We start from the raw sequence: 26,806 nt of genomic DNA, 5'->3' as shown, positions 1-26,806 counted from the left end.
TTTTAAGACACTGGAAACAGACTGTGGTTCTACACAATCTGTTTCCCAAAAGGAGCTCTAGAGAAAGCTTTTAAGAATATATGAAAGGGGGGAGGGGGATTATTATATCTATATCCATATACTAGTATCTCTTTCTATACTAGTATCTACTTACCCTCATAGCACATCTTCAAAGGCTAGTCCTAAACTACCAGATGTATAAGGCGTTTTAAAAGATAATATTTTTATTAATGCAGCAATGCATTTTCATTTAATCCAGTATAAATACAACTACCTGAGATGCTGCAGGTCTTTCAAGTCAAACTAAACAGAGGTGTTTAAACTATCACAGTACCACAAGATTGATAGTCAACACTGGCTTCTGAGGAATATGAGTTCATACTAGTAGATATGTTCAATAGATTCAGAGCATGGTATCAGATTTTATTTTATGTCATCCTAAAGAAGACTGAATATGGTGTTCCTGTTAGATCTAAATTTAAAAAAGCCAAAATATCACAGATTTTTGTCATTGTTAAGAAGGAGAGGGAGGAGAAGGGGGGGGGGGAGAGAGAGAGAAGGGGGAGGGGAGGGGAGATGGAGGGAAGAGGAGGGGAAGGGAGAGAGGGAGGGGGAGAGGGACAGAGGTGATTGATTGGTTGCCTCCTGCACATGCCCCAACCAGGGCCAGGGATCAAGACTGCAATCAAGGTAGGTGTCCTTGACCCGATGCAAGCTAACACTCTAACCACTGAGAAAACCGGCTAGGGCCAAAATATCACAGATTTTGTCTTAAGATGGTCTTTAGACTTGGAAGGGCCTTTGATATCACCTAGCAATAGTCTGTGCAGCTAAGGTTGAAAACTCATTTAAGGTAATATACCCTATAGGGAGCATTATAGGAAGTGTCTGCTGACTTCTGGTCAACCAAATCCAGAAATGTCATCATTTAAGTAATGCTTCAAGATTCAGATCTTTCTGCCCTGGCCAGGTGACTCAGTTGATTGGAGTGTCATCTAAAGGGTGCTGGTTTGATTGCTAATCAGGACACATACCTAGGTTTGGGTTCAATCCCTGGTTGGGGTAATTACAGAGGCAACCAATCTATGTTTCAGTCTCTGTCTCTCCATTCCTCCCTTCTTCTTTCTATAAAAATCAATAAAAACATTTCCTCAATGAGGATTAAAAAAATAAGATATATTTTCCATAGAGCATATAATTTTTTACTTTATTTAAGCAAGCTTTTTCTCTATTGAAATTCATTATTCTACAGAAGTATATCTAACTCAGATATGTGCATCATATAAAGTCTCCTTTTCTTTTAAAAACTATGCTTTTATTTATTTCAGAGAGAGAGGAAGAGAGAGTGAAAGACAGAAACATCAATGATGAGAGAGAATCATTGATCGACTGCCTCCTGCATGCCCCTACCTAGGAATCAAGCTCGCAACTCAGGCATATGCCCTGACCAGGAATTGAACTTGGACTTCCTGGTTCATGGGTCAATGCTCAACCACTGAGCAATACTGGCTGGACTAAAGTCTCCTTTTCTTTATTCTTTTAACATGTAAACACACCCAGGCTGGCAGCCCCATTCTCTTATACCTACCCCAGAGTTCCATTTGCTTGACTGGACACTGGCTATGGAAATCCATAAAGAGAATAAGCAGCAAAGTTTGTTCCTGAAGATCCATATTTTGAGACTGATCCCCCTCACTGGATTCCACCTGATAACTCACATCTGGAAGCACCATATCTAGAGAACAAAATATTGCACAGTATTCTAAGATAAATAAAGCCTTCAAAATACTAACTGAATAAAGAACCTATACCTCAAAAAAAGAAAAATCTGAGATAAATCTAAATTTGAACACTGCCTTCTCCTCCTGAATTTATTTCTCTATCTACAGGAGAGAAGCAAATAAAGTGATTCTCAGGAAGAACATCAAAACAAGTAGGTGTGCCAGATGTAAACCAAACAGCACTCCTTAGCACTCACTGAGAAGCATTCTATAATAAATTCATGCATCCCTTATACAACCTTCTAAGGTAGGTATCACTAGTAAGTGTCAGAGGTCAGAGTCAAGCCTGAGTAATAACAGCTAACTTGTATGGAATGCTTACTCTATGCCATGTACAATATTAAATTCTTTACATGTACTAGCTCAACATTTAGACTTCACAACACTATGGCCTAGGACCTATTCTTATGCCTTTTTACACATAAGAAAAGAGGCATAGAGAGGTTAATTATGTTGCCCAACATGAGAGAGTAAGTGGTGGAACTGTTTTAAACTGACTCCAAAATCTGTATTTATAATCAGAATACTCTGTGTATTCCTAAGTAATCTGATGCCCTGTGGTGACTTTCTAGCACCTTTATCCTTTAGAATACAATCAGGATAACCTAAATTCCACCCAGATCCATATAGAAAAGTACCTCCACGTGACCCTGATCTGTCCTTCAGAGTAAAGGGGGGGTGAGACAAGGGGCATTTTCTACATTATTCATTTCCAAAATTAAGTGAGAAAATTCAGGCATCACAACTATCAACATGATTCACCCAAAACTAATATTGGTTAGGATCTACATGAATATTACGCCAGGTTCCTAGCTTTATTACTATAAGATTTATACTCCTGCCTTGTATTTATGTGGTATTTTAATTTTTTCTAAGAAATTTTATGTGGATCTTCTCATCTCACTAGGAAACATTTCTCTCCTACAAAGATGCAATTGCTCCCTTACTGACTTATAAAACTCCAGAACTGACAGATTGAGGTACAACAGAAGATGAAGGCCACTTGCTACTCCAGGAATAAAGGAGGCAAAAGAGGAAGTGAGAGAAGAACCAGCATCATATGCAATGCAAAAACCACTAAGCTCTGATGGGGCTTTGTTTCTTGACACCACAATTGCCTCACTCCAAATGGTCTCTCAGACTTACACCTGGTATTTATGCTTCTTTGCATTTCTCTGATATTCTCCAGTTTGATTTTTTTGTTTTTGTTTTTGTTTTTTCCCTCCAGTTTTCTTGATTCCTATGCAAAGAGAGAAAGATATACCTCTACCCAAATTGAGATCCAAATTGGGCACCATACACAAGTGGTACTTCTTCCAGTCAATGAAATAAGAGGTATCTTTGAAGACAGTAGTAATTGATTGTTCCTGGTTTGGCAATATCAGAGGCAGACCGGAAGGTCCATATAGAAATATGTATAGGTGCTAAAGAAAACTTTCAAATTTTAGTTTTTATATGTATTCATTTGCATAAGATAAACATATAACATTAACCTGGTTCACATTCCCAGAAATAAAGTAGTGTGCCAGGCAACTACATATTAAGCCTTTTATACGCTGAAAATAGGTGTCTGGTATCAGAGATAGATAGATCCACTAGAATCCTCAGAAATTTATTCTGGATTCAATGAGTATGAGCTACAGGTAGAGTATTAGGGCAATTAGTTATTAATTCATCCTACTCATTCAATCATAGATTTAAGTGATATGTCAGGTTAAACATCATACTAAGTTCTGGGGATGCAAAGATGAATATCCAGATTTAATACCTATAATACTTTCAAGTTATATTTATAGTGTAAGAGACACATGTAAAACAGTAAACTGTAATACAATGTGCTATGTGCTAGAATAAAAGTATACACAAAGGAATATTTTCCAATAAGTTTTTTAGTATTTTCAGATTGATAAGGAAACTCCTTCTCACCTTCTCTAATCCTATTCTCTAAGACAAAGAAGGACAGGTCCCTGAAATGGTTTCCTTCCCACTCTTATTCTCTCTCTTACCCAGGGTTTCTCTATCTCAGCACTATTGACGCTTTAAGGCAAATAATTCTTTGTTGTGTGTTTCAGAAGAAGGGCTGTATTGTACATTGTAGAATGTTTAGCCACACCCCTGGCCTTTACCATTCATGACAATAAAAAATGTCTCCAGAGCCCAGCTGGCATGGCTCAGTGATTAAACATCAACCTATGAAATAGGAGGCACAGTTTGTTGCCCAGTCAGGGCATATGCCCAGGTTGCAGGCTCAATCCCAAGTGTGAGGCGTGCAGGAGGCAGCCAATCAATGATTCTCTCTCCTTCTTTCTTCCACTCTATGAAATCAATAAACATACATGTAAAATGTCTCCAGTCCTAAATGGTTTGGCTTATTGGATAGAGCATCGGCCTGCAGACTAAAAGGTCCCAGGTTCGATTCTAGTCAGGGGCACATGCCTGGGTTTTGGGCTCTGTCCCCAATTGGAGGAGGGGGATGCAGGAAGCAGCCAATCAATGATTCTCTCTCATCATTGATGTTTCTGTCTCTCTTTCCCTCTCCCTTCCTCTCTGAAATCAATAAAAGATATATTTTTTTAAAAATGTATCCAGACTTTGTCAAATGTCATCTGAAGGCAAAATTACCTGGTTAAGAAGCACTGCCTACTCTTTTTTGTACCCTGAACCAAGGCTAATGAGGCCATAATATATTTTCCCTTTAGTTTTCTTTGTTTTCATCTTTTTAATAAGATAAACACAAGGCATTCAGTGTAAAGACTGAAATTCTTACCAAGTAGGCCCTGGGGCATTATGGAAAGTCACAACAGAACAAAGGTTGGCATTGCCCATAAATTAAGTCTCCATCACAAATCCAAGAACATGAGCTAAGGTCAACACATTCACTGTTTAGAGCCAGGGAAGCTTTGAGATCCTGCCAACTCAGAATAAGAGTGGAGTATTTGGCTGGCCAGCTCAGTGGTTGAGTGTTGACTTATGAACTAGGAGGTCAAGGTTCAATTTCTGGTCAGGGCACATGTCCGATTGCGTGCTCAATCCCCGAGGCATGATTCTCTCTCATCATTGGTGTTTCTAACTCTTCCTCTCCCTTCCTCTCTAAAATCAACAAAAATATATGTTTAAAATTTTTTAAAAAGAGAGGAGCATCTGAAGAGTCAAAATATGTGACTGTCTTTTACTGGGTTAACCATTTACATTTAATAAGAATACCGCTATGTTTCGGTTTAAATCTACATCTTGTTGTCTGTTTTCCATTTGTTCCTAGTATTCTGTTTTCTTTTTCCTCTTTTCTATTCTTTGGGTTCTATTTTGGATTTGACATATTTTATAGTTCCATTTACTCCCCTTTTTTGCTTATTAGTTATAACTTATATCAACTTAGAGATTGTTTTAGGCTTTATAATATACAACTTTAGCTTATCATGTCTACAAATGATTTTGTAACAACTGACTTACGTAAGTGTGAGAATCTTTCAACAATATCCTTTCATTTCCCTAATCCCTCCATATTCCAACAATAAATTGATCACCTCATTATGTTGATTCCTTCCAATAATAAGTCTCTCAGTCTCTCCTTTCCATACTCATCACACTTTTAGTTCAGGCAATCAATCCCTCTTGTCCAGTTTACTTTTTACTGATTACAGACTTCTCTCTCCCATCTATCCTGTACAATGCAGCTAGAAACTCCTAAAACACTCAATGTTTTCCCACTATATAGAAAACAAAGTTCAGAACCTGTAGTTTAGCATTCAATGTCACCATATTCAACCCCAAATGACTTTTCCAGCCTCATCTCTTCTTGTACCATTCATTCCACGCTTTAGTTATATGGGATAATATGAAAAGAGTGTGGCACATGTAGCACATTTTATAGTTTTCAGTTTCTTGGAAAAACTTTCAGCTTGGCTTTCATATTGGATTTTTGTTTTTATACAAATCATATTGGCTTTTACACTCAGAGTTGATATGCTAAAAGATTTTCTAAAATTTGGGCATAACAATTCATTTTCAAAGACAACTGTATGAATTCTGTCATCAGAAGGATATGGAAACTGAAGAAATCCTATTCATCAGCTGGTTGGATGAGACCTCCGGGCAGGGACACACAGCAGCAGCTGGAGTCAGGATCAGCTCTCCCACCAAGTCCACGCCAGCCACGTCATTGGGGATGAAAAGCACTACTGGATGCCCTCGTACAGGATGGATTCTGCTGCAGAGTAATTGAGTTGTACCAAATTTTGGTCTACTGTCAAAAAACAAGAAAGACAAATTTAGCTTTTGTCCTCAAGAAATTATTTTTAAAGGCATTCAAAATTCCTTTTATGATCTCTAGCATGTGCAAAGCCACATAACCTGCTGTATCAATAACTTGCATCCCACTCAGGGAAGCACAAGCAATAGACAGAGCAGACAAATCGGCATTTCAGGAATGGTATCATGACTCCTGCTTTCGCTGCCACTAGTGGCAGTTTTATTTTCTCAAAAATGAATTTCATCCACTAATTACTCTATGGTGCTAAGCAGAAGTTTCTAAGATCATTCAGAGATCAGCATGGCAGAAGTGAGAGTGAGAGGTTCCTTCATCACAAATAACCTAAAAATGGCATCCCTATTCTCGGATGACTGCTCCCACACATGCTTCCCCTGAAGAGGTCTGAAGTTATTGTTTGACAGCAATAATAAGAAAAAATGAGGCCACCTTTCTCTCCTAGAAAGAATCTAGTGAAATTTAATATTTGGTTACTTTCCAACAGCTCTTTTCTAAATACAAAAGAGTAATGAATCTTTTCCCCCTCCAAGCTAATCAAGTTGCCCAGGAAAATGTGTCTATAAGCATCGTCTTTTTCTCTTTTTAAAGTTATGATAACAAGATGTCTACCTTTAAGGAATGTATGATACTTTAAGATTACTAGATAAAGATATGGAGTGAGGGTGTTGTTTTTCTGCATGTATTAAAGAATAAAAAATATTCTAATGTAGGCATTCTGTCTATTCCATATTACATATCACCTTCTCCATGGATTTATTTGCAGTTTTAAGAATGTGGAGATAGGGAGAGAGATGATTTCCAAACCTAAGCAAAATGCTGATGCACAAATTATAATACACAAAGAATTTCTTTGTAGCCATTATATCTATCTAACCAAGAATTCAAGTACCTTTTAAATTCAGTCCTCTCTTCTCATGTCAAATGGGATTGGAAATAGCAGGGTATGTTTTGTTTCATTTACAGGAGAAAATAAGGCATGGAGAGGAGAAAGAACATGTCCTCAGGTCATCAGAATATATTTAAGGAGCCAGGAATAACAGTAATTTTCAATATAATTAGCTTAAAAGTTTTACTTTATTTTTCTTATAGAGACTCTGACATCTGGTACTAAGAAATGACAAGTGAGACCATTTTCAACTTCTGCCACATTTATATTCATAATAGGAAAGTAAAACAGGGAGAGGAACAATGCTTTTTCCCTTCACCTCATATAATGCTGATAGTTTACGACAAGAGCAATTCCATTCGACAGGTTCAAAGTAGGTTCATTCTTTGCCCTGCAAAGCAATAAAAAGCTAAGCCATATCTCAAAATTCTAATACCGATTTCTGCCTGGTACAAATTTTGGTATTATGACTACTACTACCCCCAGAAATTATTGGAATTGAGTAGCCAATTAACCAAGGGAAAATGACAATTTTAAAATTCACTCACTTTAGCAAAAGGGAAAGACATAAAAGGTTTAGATGAATCTATTTACTTATTTTAAAAGCTAATAGAGAATAATAAAATGTGGGGGTCTCAAAATATTAGTTTCAAAATGAACTTGGCTCAATAAGTAAAACTGTGAACCTACTGGAAATAGGACAATGATGACTGAGAAAAGCTCTAGAGCTATGGCATAAATGTAAGCCATGGATTTAAGGACTTACTCAAAGATTTCCGTGGACAGAATACCATTCACCTTTACGCTGAAATTAAATCTAATCTGCAAAATAAATGGTGTATGAGATTTAACATGAACCAGGATAGAGATTTAAAACTTCCATACCTAAAGGAGATACTTTTTATATAATCTTTTTTTCACTTACACCATCCCTAAACATAATTAACACTTGTCTGTGTTCAAAATCTGTCTCTTAAATATATTGCATCTTAACACTACAATTCCAAGCAGTCACAAATTACCAGGAAATCCTACTAATGTATCTTTTCTTCCCTTTCTTAAAGGAACTATATCAATTTTCTCCCTATTCTTTCCATTGTTATCAGATAAGAAACATTCCATGCTCATTTTCTTTGCTTTTTCTTCCCCTGCCCCATCTGACTTTTTTGTCCTCCCTCCAATTTATTTCACTTATTCCTACCTTCAACCTATATTTTTCTTTCTATTATGAGTAATAAGGGACTCCACAGTCAGACTGTTTGTGCTCAAATCCTGGCTCTACAAGTTATTTAACTTCTGTACCATAGTTTCCTCAGCTATAAAATAGGGATGGTGATAAAACCTAGGTTATGTGGAGTGTTACAAGGGTTAAATGAGTACGTGCATGGAGAACACTTAGAATAGTGACTGGCAAGAAATAGCACTGAATCATGCTGACAACAAAAAAAGTAGGAAGCCAACAAGAGGGGAAATAGGGGAATTAATATAGCATACTTAATTGTGTGCATTTTTATAAACACATCTAACTGCAAATAATAATAAAAAGTTGCTCTCCCAAGTTCAAAATACTATAGCAAAATTTCCTTATTTACCAACCAGGTTTAACAAAAAAGAAGGAAACACAGAGGAGTGGGAAGAAATACCCAAATTGGTGCAATAAAACAGTACAGAAGCCCCTGGCCAGTTTTGCTGGATGATTAGAGCATCAGCCTAAGCACCAAAGAGACTCGAGTTCAATTCCTGGTCAAAGGCACACAACTGGGTTGTATTTCGCTCCCCGACCTCAGCAGGGGCATGTGTGGGAGGCAACCAGTTGATGCATCTCTCACATCCATGTCTCTCTTCTTCCCTCCCTCCCTTCCTCTCTCCCTTCCTTTCTCCCTTCACTCTCTCAGAAAAACCAATGGATCCCCAGCCGGTTTGGCTCAGTGGATAGACTCGTAGAGCATCAGCCTGGGGACCAAAGGGTCCCAGCTTCGATTCTGGTCAAGGGCATGTACCTTGGTTACAGGCTCCTCCCAGCCCTGGCCCTGGCCAGGGCTCCTGCAGGAGGCAATCAATCGATGTGTTTCTCTCACATTGATGTTTCTCTCTGTCTTTCCCTCTTTCTTCCATTCTCTTTAAAAATCAATGGGAAAATAACCTCAAATGAGGATTAACAAAAACAAACAAATTTAAAATAAATAAATAAAGGTTTAAAGAAAGAAAAGAAAAAAAGCAATGGAAAAATATCCTCTGGTGAGTTTTTAAAAAATAATAATAAGAAGAAGAAGAACCCAAAAGACAACTCTCTCTATATCCAAGGGCTCCCAACTATGTCACATCACCAACACTAAGATTGCCTTAGTGCCCTAGCTCAGTGGTCAGCAAACTCATTAGTCAACAGAGCCAAATATCAACAGTACAACGACTGAAATTTCTTTTGAGAGCCAAATTTTTTAAACTTAAACTATATAGGTAGGCACACTGTTGTTAACTTAATTAGAGTACTCCTAAGCTGGCCTTTGCTAAAAACTCAAGGGGCCAAAGAGTCGCATATGGCTCACGAGCCACAGTTTGCCGACCACTGCCCTAGCTGACTTGGCTCAATGGACAGAGCATCAGCCTGTGTACTGAAAGGTACCAGGTTCAATTCTGGCCAAGGGCAACATGTCTGGGTTGCGGGTTCAATCCCCAGTGTGGGGCATGCAAGAGGCAGCCAATCAACGATTCTCTCACATCATTGATGTTTCTATCTCTCTCTCCCTCTCACTTCCTCTCTGAAATCAATAAAACATTTTTTTAAAAAGATTGCCTTAGGGACATAGAAACCAAATCAATTCCACATTAAAAGTTGTAATCATGTCATTAAAAGTAAGAGAACCAACCAGGTCCTTCCATGTTTTACAGAGTAGAGATCTCTTGAAAACATGACTTAGCCTAGCCAGTTTGCTCAGTGTCAGTGCACAGTCTAAAGGTTTGTGGGTTCAATTTCAGTCAAAGGGCACGTACCTCAGCTGCAGGCTTGATCCCCAGCCCTAGTTGGGGCTCATGTGAGAGGTAACAAATCAATTTGTCTCTCTCACAACGATGTCTGTCTGTCTGTCTGTCTGTCTCTCTCTCTCTCTCTCTCTCTCTCTCTCTCTCTATATATATATATATATATATATATATATATATATATATATCTTTCTCTCTCTTTCTCTGTCTCTACCCTCCCTTCCACTTTCTCTAAAAATCAATGGAAAAATATCTTTGGGTAAGGATTAACAAACAAACAAAATAACAAAGAAGAAAATAAAGTAAAATGCTTAAAAATTTTATTTAAATAAGAGAATCTTTATTGTGCAAAAATAACAGCTTACCTTAGGGTGCACCATGACAATTTTGCGTAAAAAATTCTTTATAACCAGACTATCTGTCATCAAAGTTCTTGGCTTTTCATCAACCTGTAACAACAAATCAAAACATCCACCACTTATACACAAACTCAAAAGCACAAATAAATTAAATTATAGTATTTATTCCTATAAAAAGAACACCTCAGAAAGCTTTTCAGACATTCAAGGGGAAACGTCTTTGGGTCTTAGAATTGGATACAAAAAAGAATCTAATAGTCTTTACTTCTTACGTTAAAGTACTTATTTTATGGACCTTCAGGAGACACATGAACAACAATCACAGTAAAACTTACAATAACAAAATTACCTTCTGGAACAAATATAAAAGTAATTTAAAGTAATTCAGACTGTAGTTGAGAAGAACAATATCTGTATTAAGAATATGAGTGAAGCCTGGATGGTGTGGCTCAGTGGTTGAGCTTCCACCCATGAACCAAGAGGTCCCACTGGATCGATTCTTGGTCAGGCACATGCCTGGTTTGCAGGCTTGATCCCCAGTAGAGGGCATGCAGGAGGCAGCTGATAGATATTTCTAGATCTTTATCACTCTTCCTTCCTCTCTCTAAAATCAATTTTAAAAAACATATATAAAAATTACTTAAGCCTAACTGGTTTGGCTCAGTGGATAGAGTGTCAGCCTGTAGACTAAGGGGTCCGGGGTTCGATTCCGGTCAAGGGCATGTACCTTGGTTGCAGGCACATCCCCAATGGGAGGTATACAGGAGGCAGCTGATTAATGTTTCTCTCTTATAGATGTTTCTAACTCTCTATCCCTCTCCCTTCTCTCTGCAAAAAAATCAATAAAATATATTTAAAAATAAAATTACTTAAGTGATCATGGATAAAAAAAATCACTTAACTGCTCTGGACCTTATTTCCTAATATACAAAAGAGGGATAAAACTCACCCTTTTCTTTATTTATTTATTTATTTTTTTATTTTTATTTTTTTTAAATATATATTTTATTGATTTTACACAGAGAGGAATTGAGAGGGATAGAGAGTTAGAAACGTCGATGAGAGAGAAACATCGACCAGCTGCCTCTTGCACACCCCCTACTGGGGATGTGCCCATAACCAAGGTACATGCCCTTGACCGGAATCGAACCTGGGATCTTTCAGTCCGCAGGCCGACGCTCTATCCACTGAGCCAAACCAATCTCAGCAAAACTCACCCTTTTATCTCACAGAACTATTTTAAGAATCAAATAATCTGAAAATATCCTTTATGATAAAACCCTAATATGCAAATTGATGGAATGGTGGAATAACTGTTTGCTATGATGTGCACTGACCACCAGGGGGCAGATGCTCAATGCAGGAACTACCCCATGGTGGTCAGTGGACTCCCACAGGGGAAGCGCAGCTCAGCTCATAGCTGGCAAGCACAGTGGTGGTGGTAGGAGCCTCTCCCACCTCCACTGAAGGCTGTCAGTAGGGAGCAAAAGGTCCTCAATTGTGAGAGCCCTGGACTGCGAGAGGGATATCTGACTGCTGGGGATTGGGCCTAAGCCAGCAGGTGGGCATCCCCCGAGGGGTCCTGGACTACAAGAAAGCACAGACCAGGCTAAGGGACCCCTCCAGTGCATGGATTTCATGCACGGGCCTCTAGTCTATATATATATATATATATATATATATACACCCTAAAACCAAAATTAGAAAGTATCTCCTGAAAAAGGGAGAAGTCCAAGAGAATAATAAGAAGAAATCGAGTCAGAATTAGTAAGTTCTTATTGGTGGCTCAGAGAATACAGAGCCAAGTACTGGGAACATAGTAAAGAAAAAGAAAAAAGGTCCAATCTCAAAATCTCATAATATAAAGAGAAATATGCAAATATATAATAAAGGATAAATTATAACCTTTTATTAATACACTGAAAAAGAGTTAAGGAACTGTGTGATGGGTTGGAGATAATTAGAAAAAAGGATTAGAATTATTAGAAAATTTTGGAAACCAATCTACAATTATTCATATACATAAATAGTGGTAATTAAATAGTAACTGCAGCACACATCATAGTCACATTCTTCATTAAAATTTTTTAATTATAAAATGTTCAAACAGTAGGAAAGCAATGATCTCTTAAAAACATTTTCTGTTCTTCACATTTCCAAAACAACTTCTTGGAACAGTTTCAAACTTCTGTAACCTTGGTGATTATAGGGCGTGTCATAGAAAGCGCTAATTATATCTAGCAAATACATGAAAGTTCCTTGAGCAGCTATCAGAGGGGAGCTGTAATTAATAATGATGAGAGCTACCATTTAATGAACACCTGCTAGATGACAAGCAGTTTATATTCAAACAGGGAACACCCCCATTTTATTGATGAGGATAATGAAACTAAATAAGCTAATTAATTTGTCCAAGGTAACATATAGCTCATTAAGTGGCAGAATTGATATTCAAACCTATATCTGACTATCTCCAAAACTCACATTTCACTATGTTATGCTGTCTCTCCAAAGAATGTTCATTTTCTATCCATATAGCTATCTGAATCAGATATTACATAATCTACCATTATTTTTTATGGATCCTGGCAGGCAATGCTTATGCATGACTACTAAATATATGTATTTATTCACTCTTAAAACACTTAATGTGGCTTATTATGCACCTACGCCTACAGAGACAAAACAATCTCAATTTTAAGAGTTCACAGTAAGTAGAAGAGAAATACAAATAAATAACTTTTATGACAACATAAAAAGTTTTATGATTTAAATATATAAAAAGATGCTAAAAAAAATACAAGAAGGATTGGCATCCAATCCAGACAAGAAGATAAAGAGACCTACGTTCAGGTCAGCAGAGGATAGTTAACATAAAGCAAATAGCTTCTTTTAATATCTCTTGTAAATTACTGAGAGAGAGAGACAGACAGAGATGGCCAGGCAGACAGGCACACTTTGACTGACTGCAAAGGCTTTTAGGGCCTTTTATAATTATGTGTTAAAAACCCAGTATCCCAGCCTGACATACATACAGAAGCAGTGAATTTACTTAAGTGCTGTTAGGAAAAAACAGATGCTGCCAGCCCTTGGCAGCAGAAACCACCCTTGAATTATATGTTTCAGCCTTTACCTTTAAATACAAGTCTAATTATATGATGGAATATGGGAGCTGTTTTATATTTTGAAACCTGAACTTATGCAGTCATGGGACCTATATGACTTTCTAGAAGAAAGTCAATCAGTGTCTGTGTCTCTTTAAATAGATAGACAATAGGTAGATAAATACAAAGATCTAGAGGTATAAATACATAGATATGTTTACATATATATATAATCTACCCATTTTTTCATTTAGCATTAAAACAAAATATAAATATTAAAATGGGTAAAGGTGTCAAGAAGATCCTGTAAAATCAAATTTTGTTTGGAGGGACAAGTTATCCAGCCTAATAGGCCCCAAGATGCAGGACTGGCTCAGCATAACCCAAACCCCATATCTCTCCTAAATGAAGCTTTTCTCAGTCTTTCCTGAGATTGGTGATTTTCACATGCCCAAGAAAGTGGATTATTTATTATAGCTTTTTCATGGATGTCTGCCATGAATCTTGCTACCTGACCCTTCTCCCCACTTGAGGTATATATAATGAAGTCTTTCACAATCTCCTCTTCTCTCTTCTTACTGTCTTCAAATACCTTTATTATTATTTTTTTAATCTACCTGAGGATATTTTCCCATTGATTTTTAAAAAGAAATGGAAGAGAGAGAGAAATACAGATATAAATATTCATGAGAGAGAAACACATCAATTGGTTGCCTTCTGCAGGAGCCCAGACTGGGGAGGAGCCTGCAAGGAGGTATAGTTATGTTCCTTTTGACAAGAATCAAACCCAGAACCCTTTGATCCATAGGCTGACTCTCTATCCACTGAGCCAAACTGGCTAGGTCTTCAAATATCTTTAAACAGCTGCCCAGTAGCAGAGACAATGAAACATTATGAAACAAATGCTTTCAGGAAATCCTTGTTCCTCTGAGGTTATATTTCTCTTTTACAAACTCTCTTCCTCCATCACCCACTCACTGCTGAGCACTAAACTCAGTTTCCCACTGCACTCCAAGTCCTGCCATCATTTTAGCTCATTTCCACATCCAAGTAGTTGACCAGTCTAAGCAACAATTTGGTCTCACAATTCCCTGGCCTCTTCCACTTCAATAATATTGACTTACAGTCATTTCCAGACATCCATTTCAGTAGACACAGCTTGAAACCGTATCATTCTGGAAACCTTAAATAAAACGTTCCATTTTTATGTGAAAAGCTGTATATCAAGTTGTTAATAGTGGCTACCTTGATTAAGTCAAATTATTTGTGCTCTAAATGCTCACTTTGATTTTCCTGTGGGAAACACTGCTTTTGTAATAAGAAAAAAACACACAAGAAGAACTTTATCACTCTGATGACAACTTCCTACTCTTTCAAGTCTCTGAACCCTGTGTAGTCAGAAAATCTGTTTTTCAACCTCAGATCTTGACCCCTTCTCCCTGGGTTAGGTACTCTTCCTCTATGCAATTACAGCATTTAGTGCTTACTTCTATCATGATACATATTACACTGTATTGTAGTTATTTGTTTATCTTTTCCTTTAGATTCCAAGTTTGTTGGCATTAAGGAACATGTTTTGGATTTTTGGACCTTCAATATCTAGCACAATGAGACCAACTTGAACAAAAACAGGTTTCTGAATGAATGAATAAATAAATACTGGAACAGCACTGATCAATGATTAAGGCTTGTTCAAATTCTGTCACTTAACTTTTGTAGGACCTTAACTAAGACAGTCAAATTCTGTGAATCTCAGTTTTCTTTACAATGGGGTGATAATCCTTGTCCTATCCATTTAATAGAGTCTCAGGAGGCTTACATAATATAAAAATGTTAGGTATAAGAATTAGCATTGTTCAGACTGACTAAAACACGCAATCTTTTCTAGAACTGCTTTCCTTGGTTCACTGGCATCAGCTATTTTATTGCTATTTAACATTAATAGTTTCAGAGCTGACTAACCACTAATGGCTCCAGATTGTTTACCCTTCAGTTCTCCTGAAGAAGATAAGGCACAGTCAGGGATATTTGTTGTCCTGATACCATACCCATTCCTTTTAGAAGGAGCATACAGCTGAAACCGGTTTGACTCAGTGGATAGAGTGTCAGCCTGTGGACTGAAAGGTCCCAGGTTTGATTCCGGTCAAGGGCATGTACGTTGGTTGTGGGCACAACCCCAGAGGGGGGGTGCAAGAGGCAGCTGATCGGTGATTCTCTCTCATCGGTGTTTCTAACTCTCTAACCCTCTCTCTTCCTCTCTGTAAAAGATCAATAAAATATATTTATTAGAAGGAGCATACAATTGTTCAAACATGTAAAAAGGCCTTTCAAGTGCTTTTTTTGGGAGAATGTTTAAGGTACTCTAATTCTTTATGTCTCCACCAACTCAAAGGAAGGAAAGGGGAACTTACCTGCACATTAGGGATCATTGAAATTTTTAAAGTATTCCAAAGCCCAGGCCATACCTGTTGTGAACTGAATTGTGTCCCCCCAAGTTCATATATTGAAGCCTAGCCCTCCATGTGATGGTTACTATATATATATATATATAAATATATATATATATATATATATATATATATATATATATATATATATATATTCAGAGATAATCCCTTAAAGATGTAATCAAGCATAAATGAGGTCATAAGGACGAGGCCCTAATTTGATAGAGCTGGTGTCCTTATAAGAAGAGGAAGAGCCCTAGCCGGTTTGGCTCAATGAATAGATTTCGGCCTGTTGAGTGAAGGGTTCAAGGGTGAATGCTGGGGCGTGCAGAAGGCAATCAGCAAATCACTGATTTTCTATCATCATTGATGTTTCTATCTCTCTCTCCCTCTCCCTTCCTCTCTGAAATCAATAAAAATATATTTTAAAAAATAAATTCAGAAGAGGAAGAGATACCAGACAGCTCTCTCCAGATGTGTACAGAGGAAGGACCATGTGAAGAAATAGTGACAAGGCACTCTGATCTTGGACTTCTAGACTTCAGAAGAAAATAAATTTCTGTTCCCCTAAAGAACTCAACTTTAAGCCATTCAATCTCTGGTATATTTTTTTATAGCAGCACAAGCGGACTAATCCAACATCTTAGACCAATTAAATCAGTACCTTTTGGAGTGGGACACAAATATTAATATTTTAGAAGCTCCTAGATGATTTAAAGTTTGTGCAGGGAAGTTTGGGAATTAATGCCTTACTTCATTTCAACTTTGAACTGTGATGCACCTAAGCTTTTCTTTCCTGTTATTAGATTTGTAAAAAACTAAGAACCAAAATAACAATGATTTATAGAACCACACACACACACACACACACACACACACACACACACACAAACAAACAAAAAAAAAACTTGCCTCAAAAGACATCTGGAAAGGTGTTACCCTTGAAATGTCCTGAGAATAGCTGACTTCCTCTGAAGTCCAATTCAGTTTTGCAGAGGATCCAGGCAGTACAGATTGCATTTCTGTGTGAGAAGAAATGGCGACAAAATAGAACAGTTTGGACAAGCACCAGAATTTCTGGAATTGTTTATTAAACTTAAGAGCCAAGAAGGCTTTTCCCTGATGAAAAGATTATCTGCAAAATTTAAAGTATGACTGGAAATAGCGATGCATCAGCAAATTGCTTGAATATTTAGAATTACATTATGGGGTTAAGACATTTAATCTCATGTTTTCAATTTTTCACATTTGCTAAATCACTTCTATTTTCAGTTACTTTCCACAAGGTCATACCTAATTCCAGAAATGTTCAGTTCTATCTGATATTCTTGTATTTTTAAAATAAATTCATTCATTATTTAATAAACACAAATCCAGCAAGCGAGCTTATTTAGAACCAAAAATGGAAAAATTCAAGAATGACCCTCTCAGCCACTTACTAATATAGTATGTTATTTAATAAGGTACTTTTTAACAAAGAACAGCAAATCTTGCTGCTTTAATTCATAAATTAACCTCCTGGTGTATTTACATGTGTTGACTCAATTATATTTCCACAAGGCAAAAGTGAGTCCTAGGTTATCATGAACAAAGAGTACCTCAAGCTATGCACCATCCTTCATCCTTTCTGTACCCTGACACTCATATTACAAAGGGAAAAAAACAAATTTCCCATTTTATAACATGCCATCCTTATTTCCTCTCTACAGTAGTATTATAAAGAACTAATAAATATAGATATATCCATCTCTACAAGTTCTACCTTGTGAGGTTGACAATGATCCTATCTAATAAAAAAGTAATATGCAAAATAACCACCACTCTGCTGCACCCACAAGCCATGCCCAGCAGCCAATCAGTATGCAAATAAACCCAACCAAGATGGCTACCAGAAGGGAGGCGTGGTTTCCTCAGCAAGGGAGGAAGCCAAGCTTTCCACACACTCTGGCAGGCCCAGGCCTCCACTCAAGGATACAAAGTTTCAATTATAGAAATGATGGCAGCTATGGATGGAGCAGGAGGCTTGGCTCCGCTCCAGGCTACAAAGTTTCAATTGTAGAAAGTAAATCAACTGAACAATGAAGTAGATATAACATAGTTACTGAACTAAATTCAGAGGCACACTGTTAATTTTGTATAAGTACGTAATTCTTTAGCAACAGGAAATCCGATGGTTAATGAATCAGTCATCAGAGACTTCCTGATGAAACTAATTAAAGAATGTAAAGATCTATGAATGCACCAATTTAAAGCAGTTTGAAAATAGTATTACAGGAATGCTAAATAAATAACAATAGTAATAAAGGCATAATGACTGATGCATAAGTTAGAAAGATAAGGGATTCAAATTCTTGTTTTGGATAATTTCCTTTGTGAGTTTCAAGGTGTCATTTCTGTTGCTAATTAGTAAGAATAAATAGCAATATTGAGTGGATGTTGTTAGTATTAAGAATCCTAACAGCTGAAGAGAAAACAGTCTAAAGTTGCCTACTAAATGTGATTAAGACTCAATTTAAAAAAATATTTTTTTTATTGATTTTTTACTGAGAGGAAGGGAGAGGGATAGAAAGTTAGAAACAGCGATGAGAAAGAAACATTGATCAGCTGCCTCCTGCACACTCCCCACTGGGGATGTGCCTGCAATCAAGGTACATGCTCTTGACCGGAATCGAACCTGGGACCTTTCAGTCTGCAGGCCGACACTCTATCCACTGAGCCAAGTTTTGGCAAGACTCAATTTTTATTGTGTACCTAATGTGCAGTACTTCCTCTCTGGACAAAAGTCATCTCCACTTTATCATAAGACTATAAAAATATGGTTAAATAAATATGCATATAGTTGCTTTGATTTTTTAAATAACAATTAAGACACTATGAAACAAACTGTCTTACTGTCTGTATAAACAAAATAAATAGGTGATTATTCCATAAACTATTCTCAACTCATTATCTTCTCTCTAGTATTAACAATGATAATAAAACCATTCCCTTATTCTTTACATGGCTTTTAGTCTCATGGAAAAATGGGTAATTCTTTACCTTTTAGGAAATTCCTGTAGATCAAACCACCATAAATGCTTCCTGCAGAAGCAACTATAAAAAACAAACAAGAAAATATCATAAATAAATCAATTAAATGGATTTTATCAAAAGAATCAAATGGGAGCCTTAAAACACTGCTTATAGATACAACATAAAGCAGGTGACCACTACTGAGTTCAGTAAAAATAGAGGCACCAAAGAAAAATTATGAGACCACATGACTTTTGGGGGCAGAATAACTTCTTGGAGATGAGACCAAATAGCAAGTTTTTTCACTTATATTCAACACCAGTACTGCCACTTTGGGTATTACTATTCCCAGTAAGAAAGGAATTTAGGAAAACTGTATACTGTAGCTGTAAACAGAATATATATATTATGCCAATAACCCATATTCCAGTGTAAGATTCAATAAAAAATTTTCGCTTTGTTTAACCAATTTACTCTTTAGTAGAAAATACTAGGCTATCAGGTAAGAATTCTCTGTATCTAGAGTTCTAAATTGGAACATTAGGACATTTGGAGCAATAATTCGTCATGGGAAGAAGGTTAAGGAAAAAGCATACCCTAAGAAGGGAAAAAAGATGAGAACTACAAGGAGAATTTTTTCCAAATTGAACATGTCCTCTCACTGAAGAATGTGATCTGATAATTAAGATTCCAATAATCACTGCCAAATGTGTCTATCCCTCAAGAAAGTAGTATTCGTTAAGCAGGAGGAAAAAAAAATTGAGAATGTGACTAATGACTACTGTACTGAGTAACACAGATATAGAACATTCCCATTATCACAAAAAGTTCTATTAGATAAGCTATGTCCTAGATCTCTAGATTTTGAACGATCTGGACAAATGGTACATACTTTAAAAGGCATAAGTCCAAGTAGCATAGAACATTGAATAAGAGACAATCATCTATTTTTTTCCTTAGTGTTCCTCTCAGGCATACACTGGCCATAACATGAAGAGTGGGTGTTTGGTACAGGGATGGCATGTAGGAGTAGGTCTATATTAGTGATTTGTGAGGAGCTAGAACATTAACTAGAAAAATTAACAAAATTTGTATGTCTTGCAGCATTTCATGATATTTTTCAATTATATGTTACACTTTTTCTCCTAACACCTTTTCTTAGTTTTAACAAGTATCATGTCAACAACTTTTGGTGCACATGCTTAAGGAAAACAATCATCTTACACTTATCCATCCCCAATTTTCAGCTATACTTCTGTTTCTGTATTAAAGTGCTGTCATTCAAATGCAAAGATGATAGTAGAGACTAATTTGTAGAACACATTTTTTAAAAATATATTTTATTGGTTTTTTATTAATACATAGAGGAAGGGAGAGAGATAGAAAGCTATTGTAAAAACATCGATGAGAGAGAAACATCAATCAGCTGCCTCTTGCACACCCCTACTGGGGATGTGCCCGCAACCAAGGTACATGCCCTTGACCGGAATCGAACCCGGGACCTCTCAGTCTCCAGACGGACGCTCTTCCACTGAGCCAAACCAGTTTTGGCTGTAGAACATATTTTTAGAGCAACCGCGTTGCCCAAAATTCCCTCTTCAGAACAAATGATCTTTTAAAAAAAATTTTTTTAAGAGCTGTAAGGTCAAATATGTTTAGGAAACGCTATACATAACCCATTTTGAATGATTCACAGTCCACAATGGCATTAAAGGCTTTGAGAAGATCTAAAGTAATGACACTTTAGATTCCACTTTGTAAAGTATATGACTGTCTAACTGCTATGCTGTATACCTGATGCTAATACAAACTGTAATTGGAAAGAGAAGAAAAAAAAAAACAACTCATTGATTTTAACATCTTATAGAGCCTAAAGTACTACCCAATCGCAACTGGTGGACTCTAAGGTTTATGGGATTTCATTCCAAAGTCTCCTTCAATAAATCTACACACACACACACACACCAAAAAACAAAACAAAACAAAACAAAAAAAAACAACAAAAAAAACAAGGAAGTTATCACTTTGCAAGTTCAAGAAAATTTCTTTCAGAGTCACTCAATGCATTAGCTTCTCTCAAAAGTTTAGGCAAAATGGCAAAAGAATAAGTGCCAAATGGAAGAGATATGTATTTTCAAACTAACTACAAGTTAGGATTATCAAAGTATGCACTATTCATAATTTTATTTCTTTTCTTCCTCCATTATTTTTTGGCTTTTCCAACTACTAAAGGCTAGACATGAAAAAAAGGAGATAAAATTCAAGGCAATATCATTTTGCTGTAAAAAAGACACGAAAACCAAAAGCAAGAGTAAAATTATTTCTAAGCAATTTTACCTTAAGCCAGTAAAATAAATGATCCTGTGATAAGTCATTCTGCTCAGTTTTCCCTTTATGACACATTTGTAAACCTATCAGCATATACTTATTACATAATCACCTAAGTTTTTAAACTATGGAACAACCCTGAAGTGATAACATAGAAGATTATGACTAATTGAATTTTTAAAATAAACTATAACATAAATCATGACAAAGACAGAAAAAAAAAATCAACATTTTTCTTCCTCCACTTACTAGTTGTTACACAATGAAGAGTATTTTCCTGTTGCTTAGAATTTAATGCTTCTATGGAAATCACTAGCTGTCCTTCTAGCAATGCTCCCTTTGCTGTTTCACACTTCCAGTGAATTATTAAATATTTCAAAATCTGAAAAGGGCATAATTCAAAGAAAACACAATCTTCTTTAGAAATCATAGTAATAAAAGTATATGATAGTTAACAGTTTAATTTCAAAAGATAATAATATTGCTTGCAAAATATCAGACTTAACATTTGTTCAGAACAAAGCATTTGTCTAAACAGAAGAAATAACTTAGGGGAGTGACATAAAGGAGACAGTTAAATTCAACACAATGCCCACTAAGACAGGAAGTGGAGACACTAACTTGCTTTATCCAAAAAATAAATTCATTTGGAAATAATAATTTGAAAAATTAAGTGGGAGTTTGTTTTTCTGTCTCTTTTTTTCTTCCCAAATAAAATAGAACATTAAATTATGACTCATCTTTGCCTTTCATTAAATCAACATTTCTGAGGGTCAGCCCTAACTGGTTTGGCTCAGTGGATAGAGCCTTGGCCTGCAGACTGAATTCAGGTCCCAAGTTTGATTCCAATCAAGGGCACATGCTTTGGTTGTGGGCTTGATCCCCAGTAGGGGGCATGCAGGAGGCAGCCAATCAATGATTCTCTCATTATTGATGTTTCTATCTCTCTATCCATCTTCCTTTCTCTCTGAAATCAATAAAAATATATTTTTTAAGAAAGAAAATGGCCAATCAAAACAGAAAAAAGAATTTTAAAAAATTTTCTGAAGGTCAGAATACTAGTTAAGAACACTGGCTCTGGAGGCAGATACCTCTTTTCTAATACTGATGCCCCAATTCTAGCTCGTGACCATGGGAAGTTATTTCTCTGGATCTCAGCTTCCTCATTTATAAAAATGAGAACCACATATGGCTACTGCTGAACGTGCAAACTGCTCAATACAATGCCTGGCATATAGTAAATGCTTGCTAAATATTACCCATTATTTCTAATAAGTTCATCTGCAGTAGACTGCACACAGTATTTTAAGTTGAACAGCCCTCCAAGATGTCTGGATGAAACACTCAATCTTGAAGAGATACATTTGAAATAAAATATACTGTATTTAATTCCATTATTATTTATGAAAGTGGACGCACACTAAGGTACCATACTAATGATTACCCCCTTTAAAACACACACACACACACACACACACACACACACACACCTCAGTAAGAGAACTTGGGAACTTAGATCCTAATTTGTACCCGAGTTGTACCTAATTTGTACAAAGATGGTCTCCTGGCTTTGCAGTCTAACACTTTCCCTCACATATCCCGTGACTTACTGCACTCCCTCTGTGCAGATTTCCCAAAATGCAGTTTCTTTACCCACAATGAAAGAGAGCAGATGGGAAATGAACACTGACGGCCCCGAGGCAGCAGCTCTGGCTCTATCCTAGGTTCTGTCGCCTGTAAAATCTGATCCTCCCACTTTCCTTGATGATAGCAAAGGCGGCAGAAAGGCCGAAGAACTCCAGTGCCGCCCGGTCAACCCCGTGTGGCTTTCGTGGATTTCTCATTGGCCTAGTCCCGTGGTCGGCAAACTGCAGCCCTCAAGCCACACGGGTTCTTTGGCCCCTTGAGTGTGGCTCTTCCACAAACTACCACGGCCTGGTTGAGTCTATGTTGAAGAAGTGGCAGTTTACATTTAAACTGGCTCTCAAAAGAAATTTCAATGGTTGTGCTGTTGATATTTGGCTCTGTTGACTAATGAGTTTGCCGACCGCTGGCCTAGTCTCCCTTGCAAGGCCAGGAGCTAAGAATTCCGCCCCAGAATGGTGGTGGACGTGCTGTACCAGATGGACAAGTGTAGCCGCGGAGCCAGGTGCGCAGCCCCACTGTCCTCTCTCCGGTCCGCAGTGTGGTCCGGGCTGGGTGCGGTCGGGGCTGGGTGCGGTCGGGGCTGGGTGCGGTGGGGCTGGGTGTGATCGGGGCTGGGTGCGGTTCACGCTGGGGGCTGCTGGGGCTGGGTGAGGCGGGGCTGGGTGCAGTCAGGGTGGGGTCGGGGTGTGATCAGAGCTGGGTGCGGTCAGGGTGGGGTCGGGGTGTGATCAGGGCTGGGTGCAGTCAGGGTGCGGTCGGGGGGGGGGGTCAGGGCTGGGTGCGGTCAGGGTGCGGTCGCGGTGCGGTCGGGCTGGGTGCGGCCGTCCTTCTCCCCGCTGCTCCCGAACAGGCCGGAAGCCGCCCGCACCTCGGCTGGGCGAGGCCCACCACCACTCCCCGCACCCCGTTTGGCACGGGTGGGTCCCCGCGGCCGCCCTGCGAGGCCCGCCCCTCCTGTCACCGCCCTCCCGGGATCGGATGGGGCTGAGGCTGGCCTCCCGCCCTAACCCGGTGTCCGCACCGTTCGGCACACAGTCCGCTTCCTGACCCGGTTCCCTCAGCGGTGACCCGGGGGCGGCCGTTCCCTCAGCGGAGCAACTACCCCTGCGAGGACCCCGTGCTTCCCGCCCCCGGCGCCCACACGCGGGCCTCATCTGCCCCTCACAACCCGGTGCGCGGCAGGCTGACCTGCACCGAACCGCATCGTTCTCGAACTTTCCTTCGCCCCCTCAGGCGAGGCCGTACCCCGGCCACACCCCTCTGCCCAGGCTTCGCGGTCTCACAAAGCCCGGCTTCTCACAGAGCCTGTGACAGACTGCCCTTCCCGGCATCACCTCACAGACGGCCGCAGCCGTCCCCGCCATGTCGCACGCGGAGCGGCGACGACGCCCAGCAGAGCCGTGTCCGCCGGGGCCTCGACCTCCGCCCGCGCCCGCGCCCACGCCCGGCGCACAACGCGGTTTCTTCCCGCCCGCGCGCGCACGCCCCGCCCCCGGCCGCCGCGCCTGCGCACTGGGCGCCGCCCTCCCGCCCCGCCCCGCCCCCCGCCGGCCGCGCCTGCGCAGAGCGGCGCGGAGCGGCCCTCCGTGGGCGGCAGGTGGGCGCGGGGCGGGGGGAGCCCGCGGGCGCGCGGGGCGGGCGGTGCGCAGGGACGAGGCCGGGCCACGGCTCCTCCTCCCTCTCGAAGGAGACTTTCCCACGGTCCTTTCACAAACGCTCCCGCCGCCCTCAGTCAGGAGAAGACGCGGGTGCGGGACCCCCAAGCTAGCAGCCTCACCTCTGCGGGGGCTGCCCCAAGTGCCCCAGGCCAATCGCTGGTTCCCAGGTTTAGGGACGGACAACCGAATTTGAATGATAGTTTTAAAAGCGACAATAAAAACTTAAGTATATTCCATGCAGTATTTGGGACAAACTTATACTTTAAATTTTTTAAAATATATTTATATATAATATTTTTATATCTTTTTAGTATTTGGACATTTGAAATTCAAAAACTGGGCGGCCTGTATTCTCACTGGCAACCTGTCCCACGCATGTCCCCGAGTCTAGTTCCAGGGTGCCCGGCCCGCCCCTTCCAGCAGGACCTGGAGGGGGACCCTCGCCCCAGGGAAAAGGCGGGAGCTGGCCTTCTAAGCTCCACTGGCAGGAGAAGCTCTGGTTCTCCACAGTGTTTCTTGCTGAAAGGAGGGTAGTCAGTCCTCCAGACGCCGGCTGCAGGGCTGGGACGCTCAGGGAGGGTGTGGCCAGTGGGGGCTGAGCCCAAAGGGGTGGGTGCTGCGGCTGGTTCCTCAGGCAGCCGGAAGAAACCCGGTGAAAGAGTCCTGCCTGGCAGAGAATTGCCCAAGGAGAAGGGTGGGACAGGGTGTTGGCTGCTTTCCTTCAGGGAAAATTCTTCCACCTCAGCTCCGCGGAGCCAGGATTGGACAGCCGGGCAGGGCAGCTGGCGCGGTGCCTGTCCAGTGCCCTGGTGCTCCTCCAAAGAACACGTCTACCGAAACCTGAATCACCGCTTCCCTGAGTCTGAGCTCAGCGCTAGTGAGTGATTGACCCCTCTCCCCATTTCAGTTGCTCCCAGGTAATCTCTTGGGGGGGGGGGGTGGCTTTCGTTTCTGGAAAATTCTTCGTAATACCATTTCAGTCTTGATGAGCTGGCATCTGGGGCATCGTTGGAGCCTTTCACTCACTCCCTGCTCTCTCAGGTGCCCCCTTTAGGAGTTGCCAAGAGGAAGGGGACTAACGTTTATGGGATGACTACCTGTTGTCACCACTGGCTCTTTGTATAAATTTTTAACTCTCACAGTATCTTGTGAGACAATTGTTTAGTGTGTGTGTGTGTGTGTGTGTGTGTGTGGAGAGAGAGAGAGAGAGAGAGAGAGAGAGAGAGAGAGAGAGAGAGAGAGAGAGAGAAACATTGGTTGGTTGCCTCCCACATGTGCCAAACCAGGGCTAGGGACCTAGCCTGCCACTGAGGCATGTGCCCTTGATCAGAATCAAACCCAAGACCCTTCAGTCCACAGGCCAACATTCTATCCACTGAGCCAAACCGGCCAGGGTAGATGGCTCTTGAAAGCCTTTCCCATGGAGAATATTGGCTCAGCAGAAAACGCCCCACCTTGACGATGGCGTTGGGAATGAAGGGTGGGGTCACATGGGCCTCCAGCTCTGTTCCTGGAGCAAGCCGCGGGGATGAGCGTGCAGTGGAAGACCCAGCCCAGCCCAGAGCCAGGAGAGGCCCCGCAGAGGTAGCGAGAGACACAGCTCCACCCCTCCCTCCCTGTGGTAGGCAGGACCTAGGAAGTTTCCCTGTGCTATAAGGGCCTGCCATCAGGACTTCCACAGCATGAACCCTGGAGTCAGGCAAGGGATAAGGCAGGCTTGACGTTTTGTGGGAATCTCCTCTAGGCTAAATGGTCTTTGCTTTTTCTTATTTATCCTAAGCAGTCCTCCCAATCTTGTATGGGAAGTGTTGTTATCATTTTATAACTAATGAAGTTGAGGGTCCAAGAAGAAATTGTATCACACTGAGTTTGTCAACGGCAGAGCCAAAATCTGAAACAAAAAATCATTTTTTTAAAAAAAAAATATGTTTTTATTTATTTCAGAAAAGAAGGGAGAGGGAAAGAGAGAGAGATTCTCAGTGATGAGAGAGAATCATTGATTGGCTGCCTCCTGCACACACGGCACTGGCTGTCGACCCCAAAACCCAGACATGTGCCCTGACAAGTATCAAACCGTGACCTCCTGGTTTATAGGTTATACTGTCCAACCACTGCGCCACAACAGCCAGGCTGAAACAAAAATCTTTTAACCCTTCTTTCCACTCCCCAGTGCATCTCCCGCCTGGTTGTGACCTGCCTGACTGCTTGTCTCAGAATTCTCTGGCACGGGAACATGAGTATTACCATGGGAAGCAGATGTCTCTGTTGAAAAACTAAGAAGCCAATGAACTCAGGTGCCCTCATCTCCCACAAACTAAGACTTGAATGAGCCACAGCA

At 39.9% G+C, this 26,806-nt stretch overlaps 1 protein-coding gene across 1 annotated transcript in view; it reads right to left on the bottom strand.

Annotated features, from left to right (window-relative positions):
- CUNH11orf80 (chromosome unknown C11orf80 homolog) overlaps positions 1 to 24,292 on the bottom strand; it is a 37,369-nt gene extending 13,077 nt beyond the window's left edge. Inside the window, exons 1-10 of the mRNA XM_036416750.2 lie at positions 24,145 to 24,292; positions 21,413 to 21,545; positions 18,863 to 18,916; positions 16,736 to 16,845; positions 10,279 to 10,362; positions 7,701 to 7,756; positions 7,254 to 7,325; positions 5,826 to 6,024; positions 3,046 to 3,196; positions 1,589 to 1,735 (exon numbers count right to left, since the gene is read on the bottom strand). Coding sequence (XP_036272643.1) covers positions 1,589 to 1,735; positions 3,046 to 3,196; positions 5,826 to 6,024; positions 7,254 to 7,325; positions 7,701 to 7,756; positions 10,279 to 10,362; positions 16,736 to 16,845; positions 18,863 to 18,916; positions 21,413 to 21,545; positions 24,145 to 24,174 — 1,036 coding nt within the window. The 5' untranslated portion in view covers positions 24,175 to 24,292. The remainder of the gene's footprint in view (positions 1 to 1,588; positions 1,736 to 3,045; positions 3,197 to 5,825; positions 6,025 to 7,253; positions 7,326 to 7,700; positions 7,757 to 10,278; positions 10,363 to 16,735; positions 16,846 to 18,862; positions 18,917 to 21,412; positions 21,546 to 24,144) is intronic.
- Between the last annotated feature and the right edge of the window lie 2,514 nt (positions 24,293 to 26,806).

Source organism: Pipistrellus kuhlii, unplaced genomic scaffold, assembly GCF_014108245.1.
Source record: "Pipistrellus kuhlii isolate mPipKuh1 unplaced genomic scaffold, mPipKuh1.p scaffold_m20_p_56, whole genome shotgun sequence".
NCBI lineage: Eukaryota > Metazoa > Chordata > Mammalia > Chiroptera > Vespertilionidae > Pipistrellus > Pipistrellus kuhlii.
This window is presented reverse-complemented; position numbering and strand designations above follow the sequence as displayed.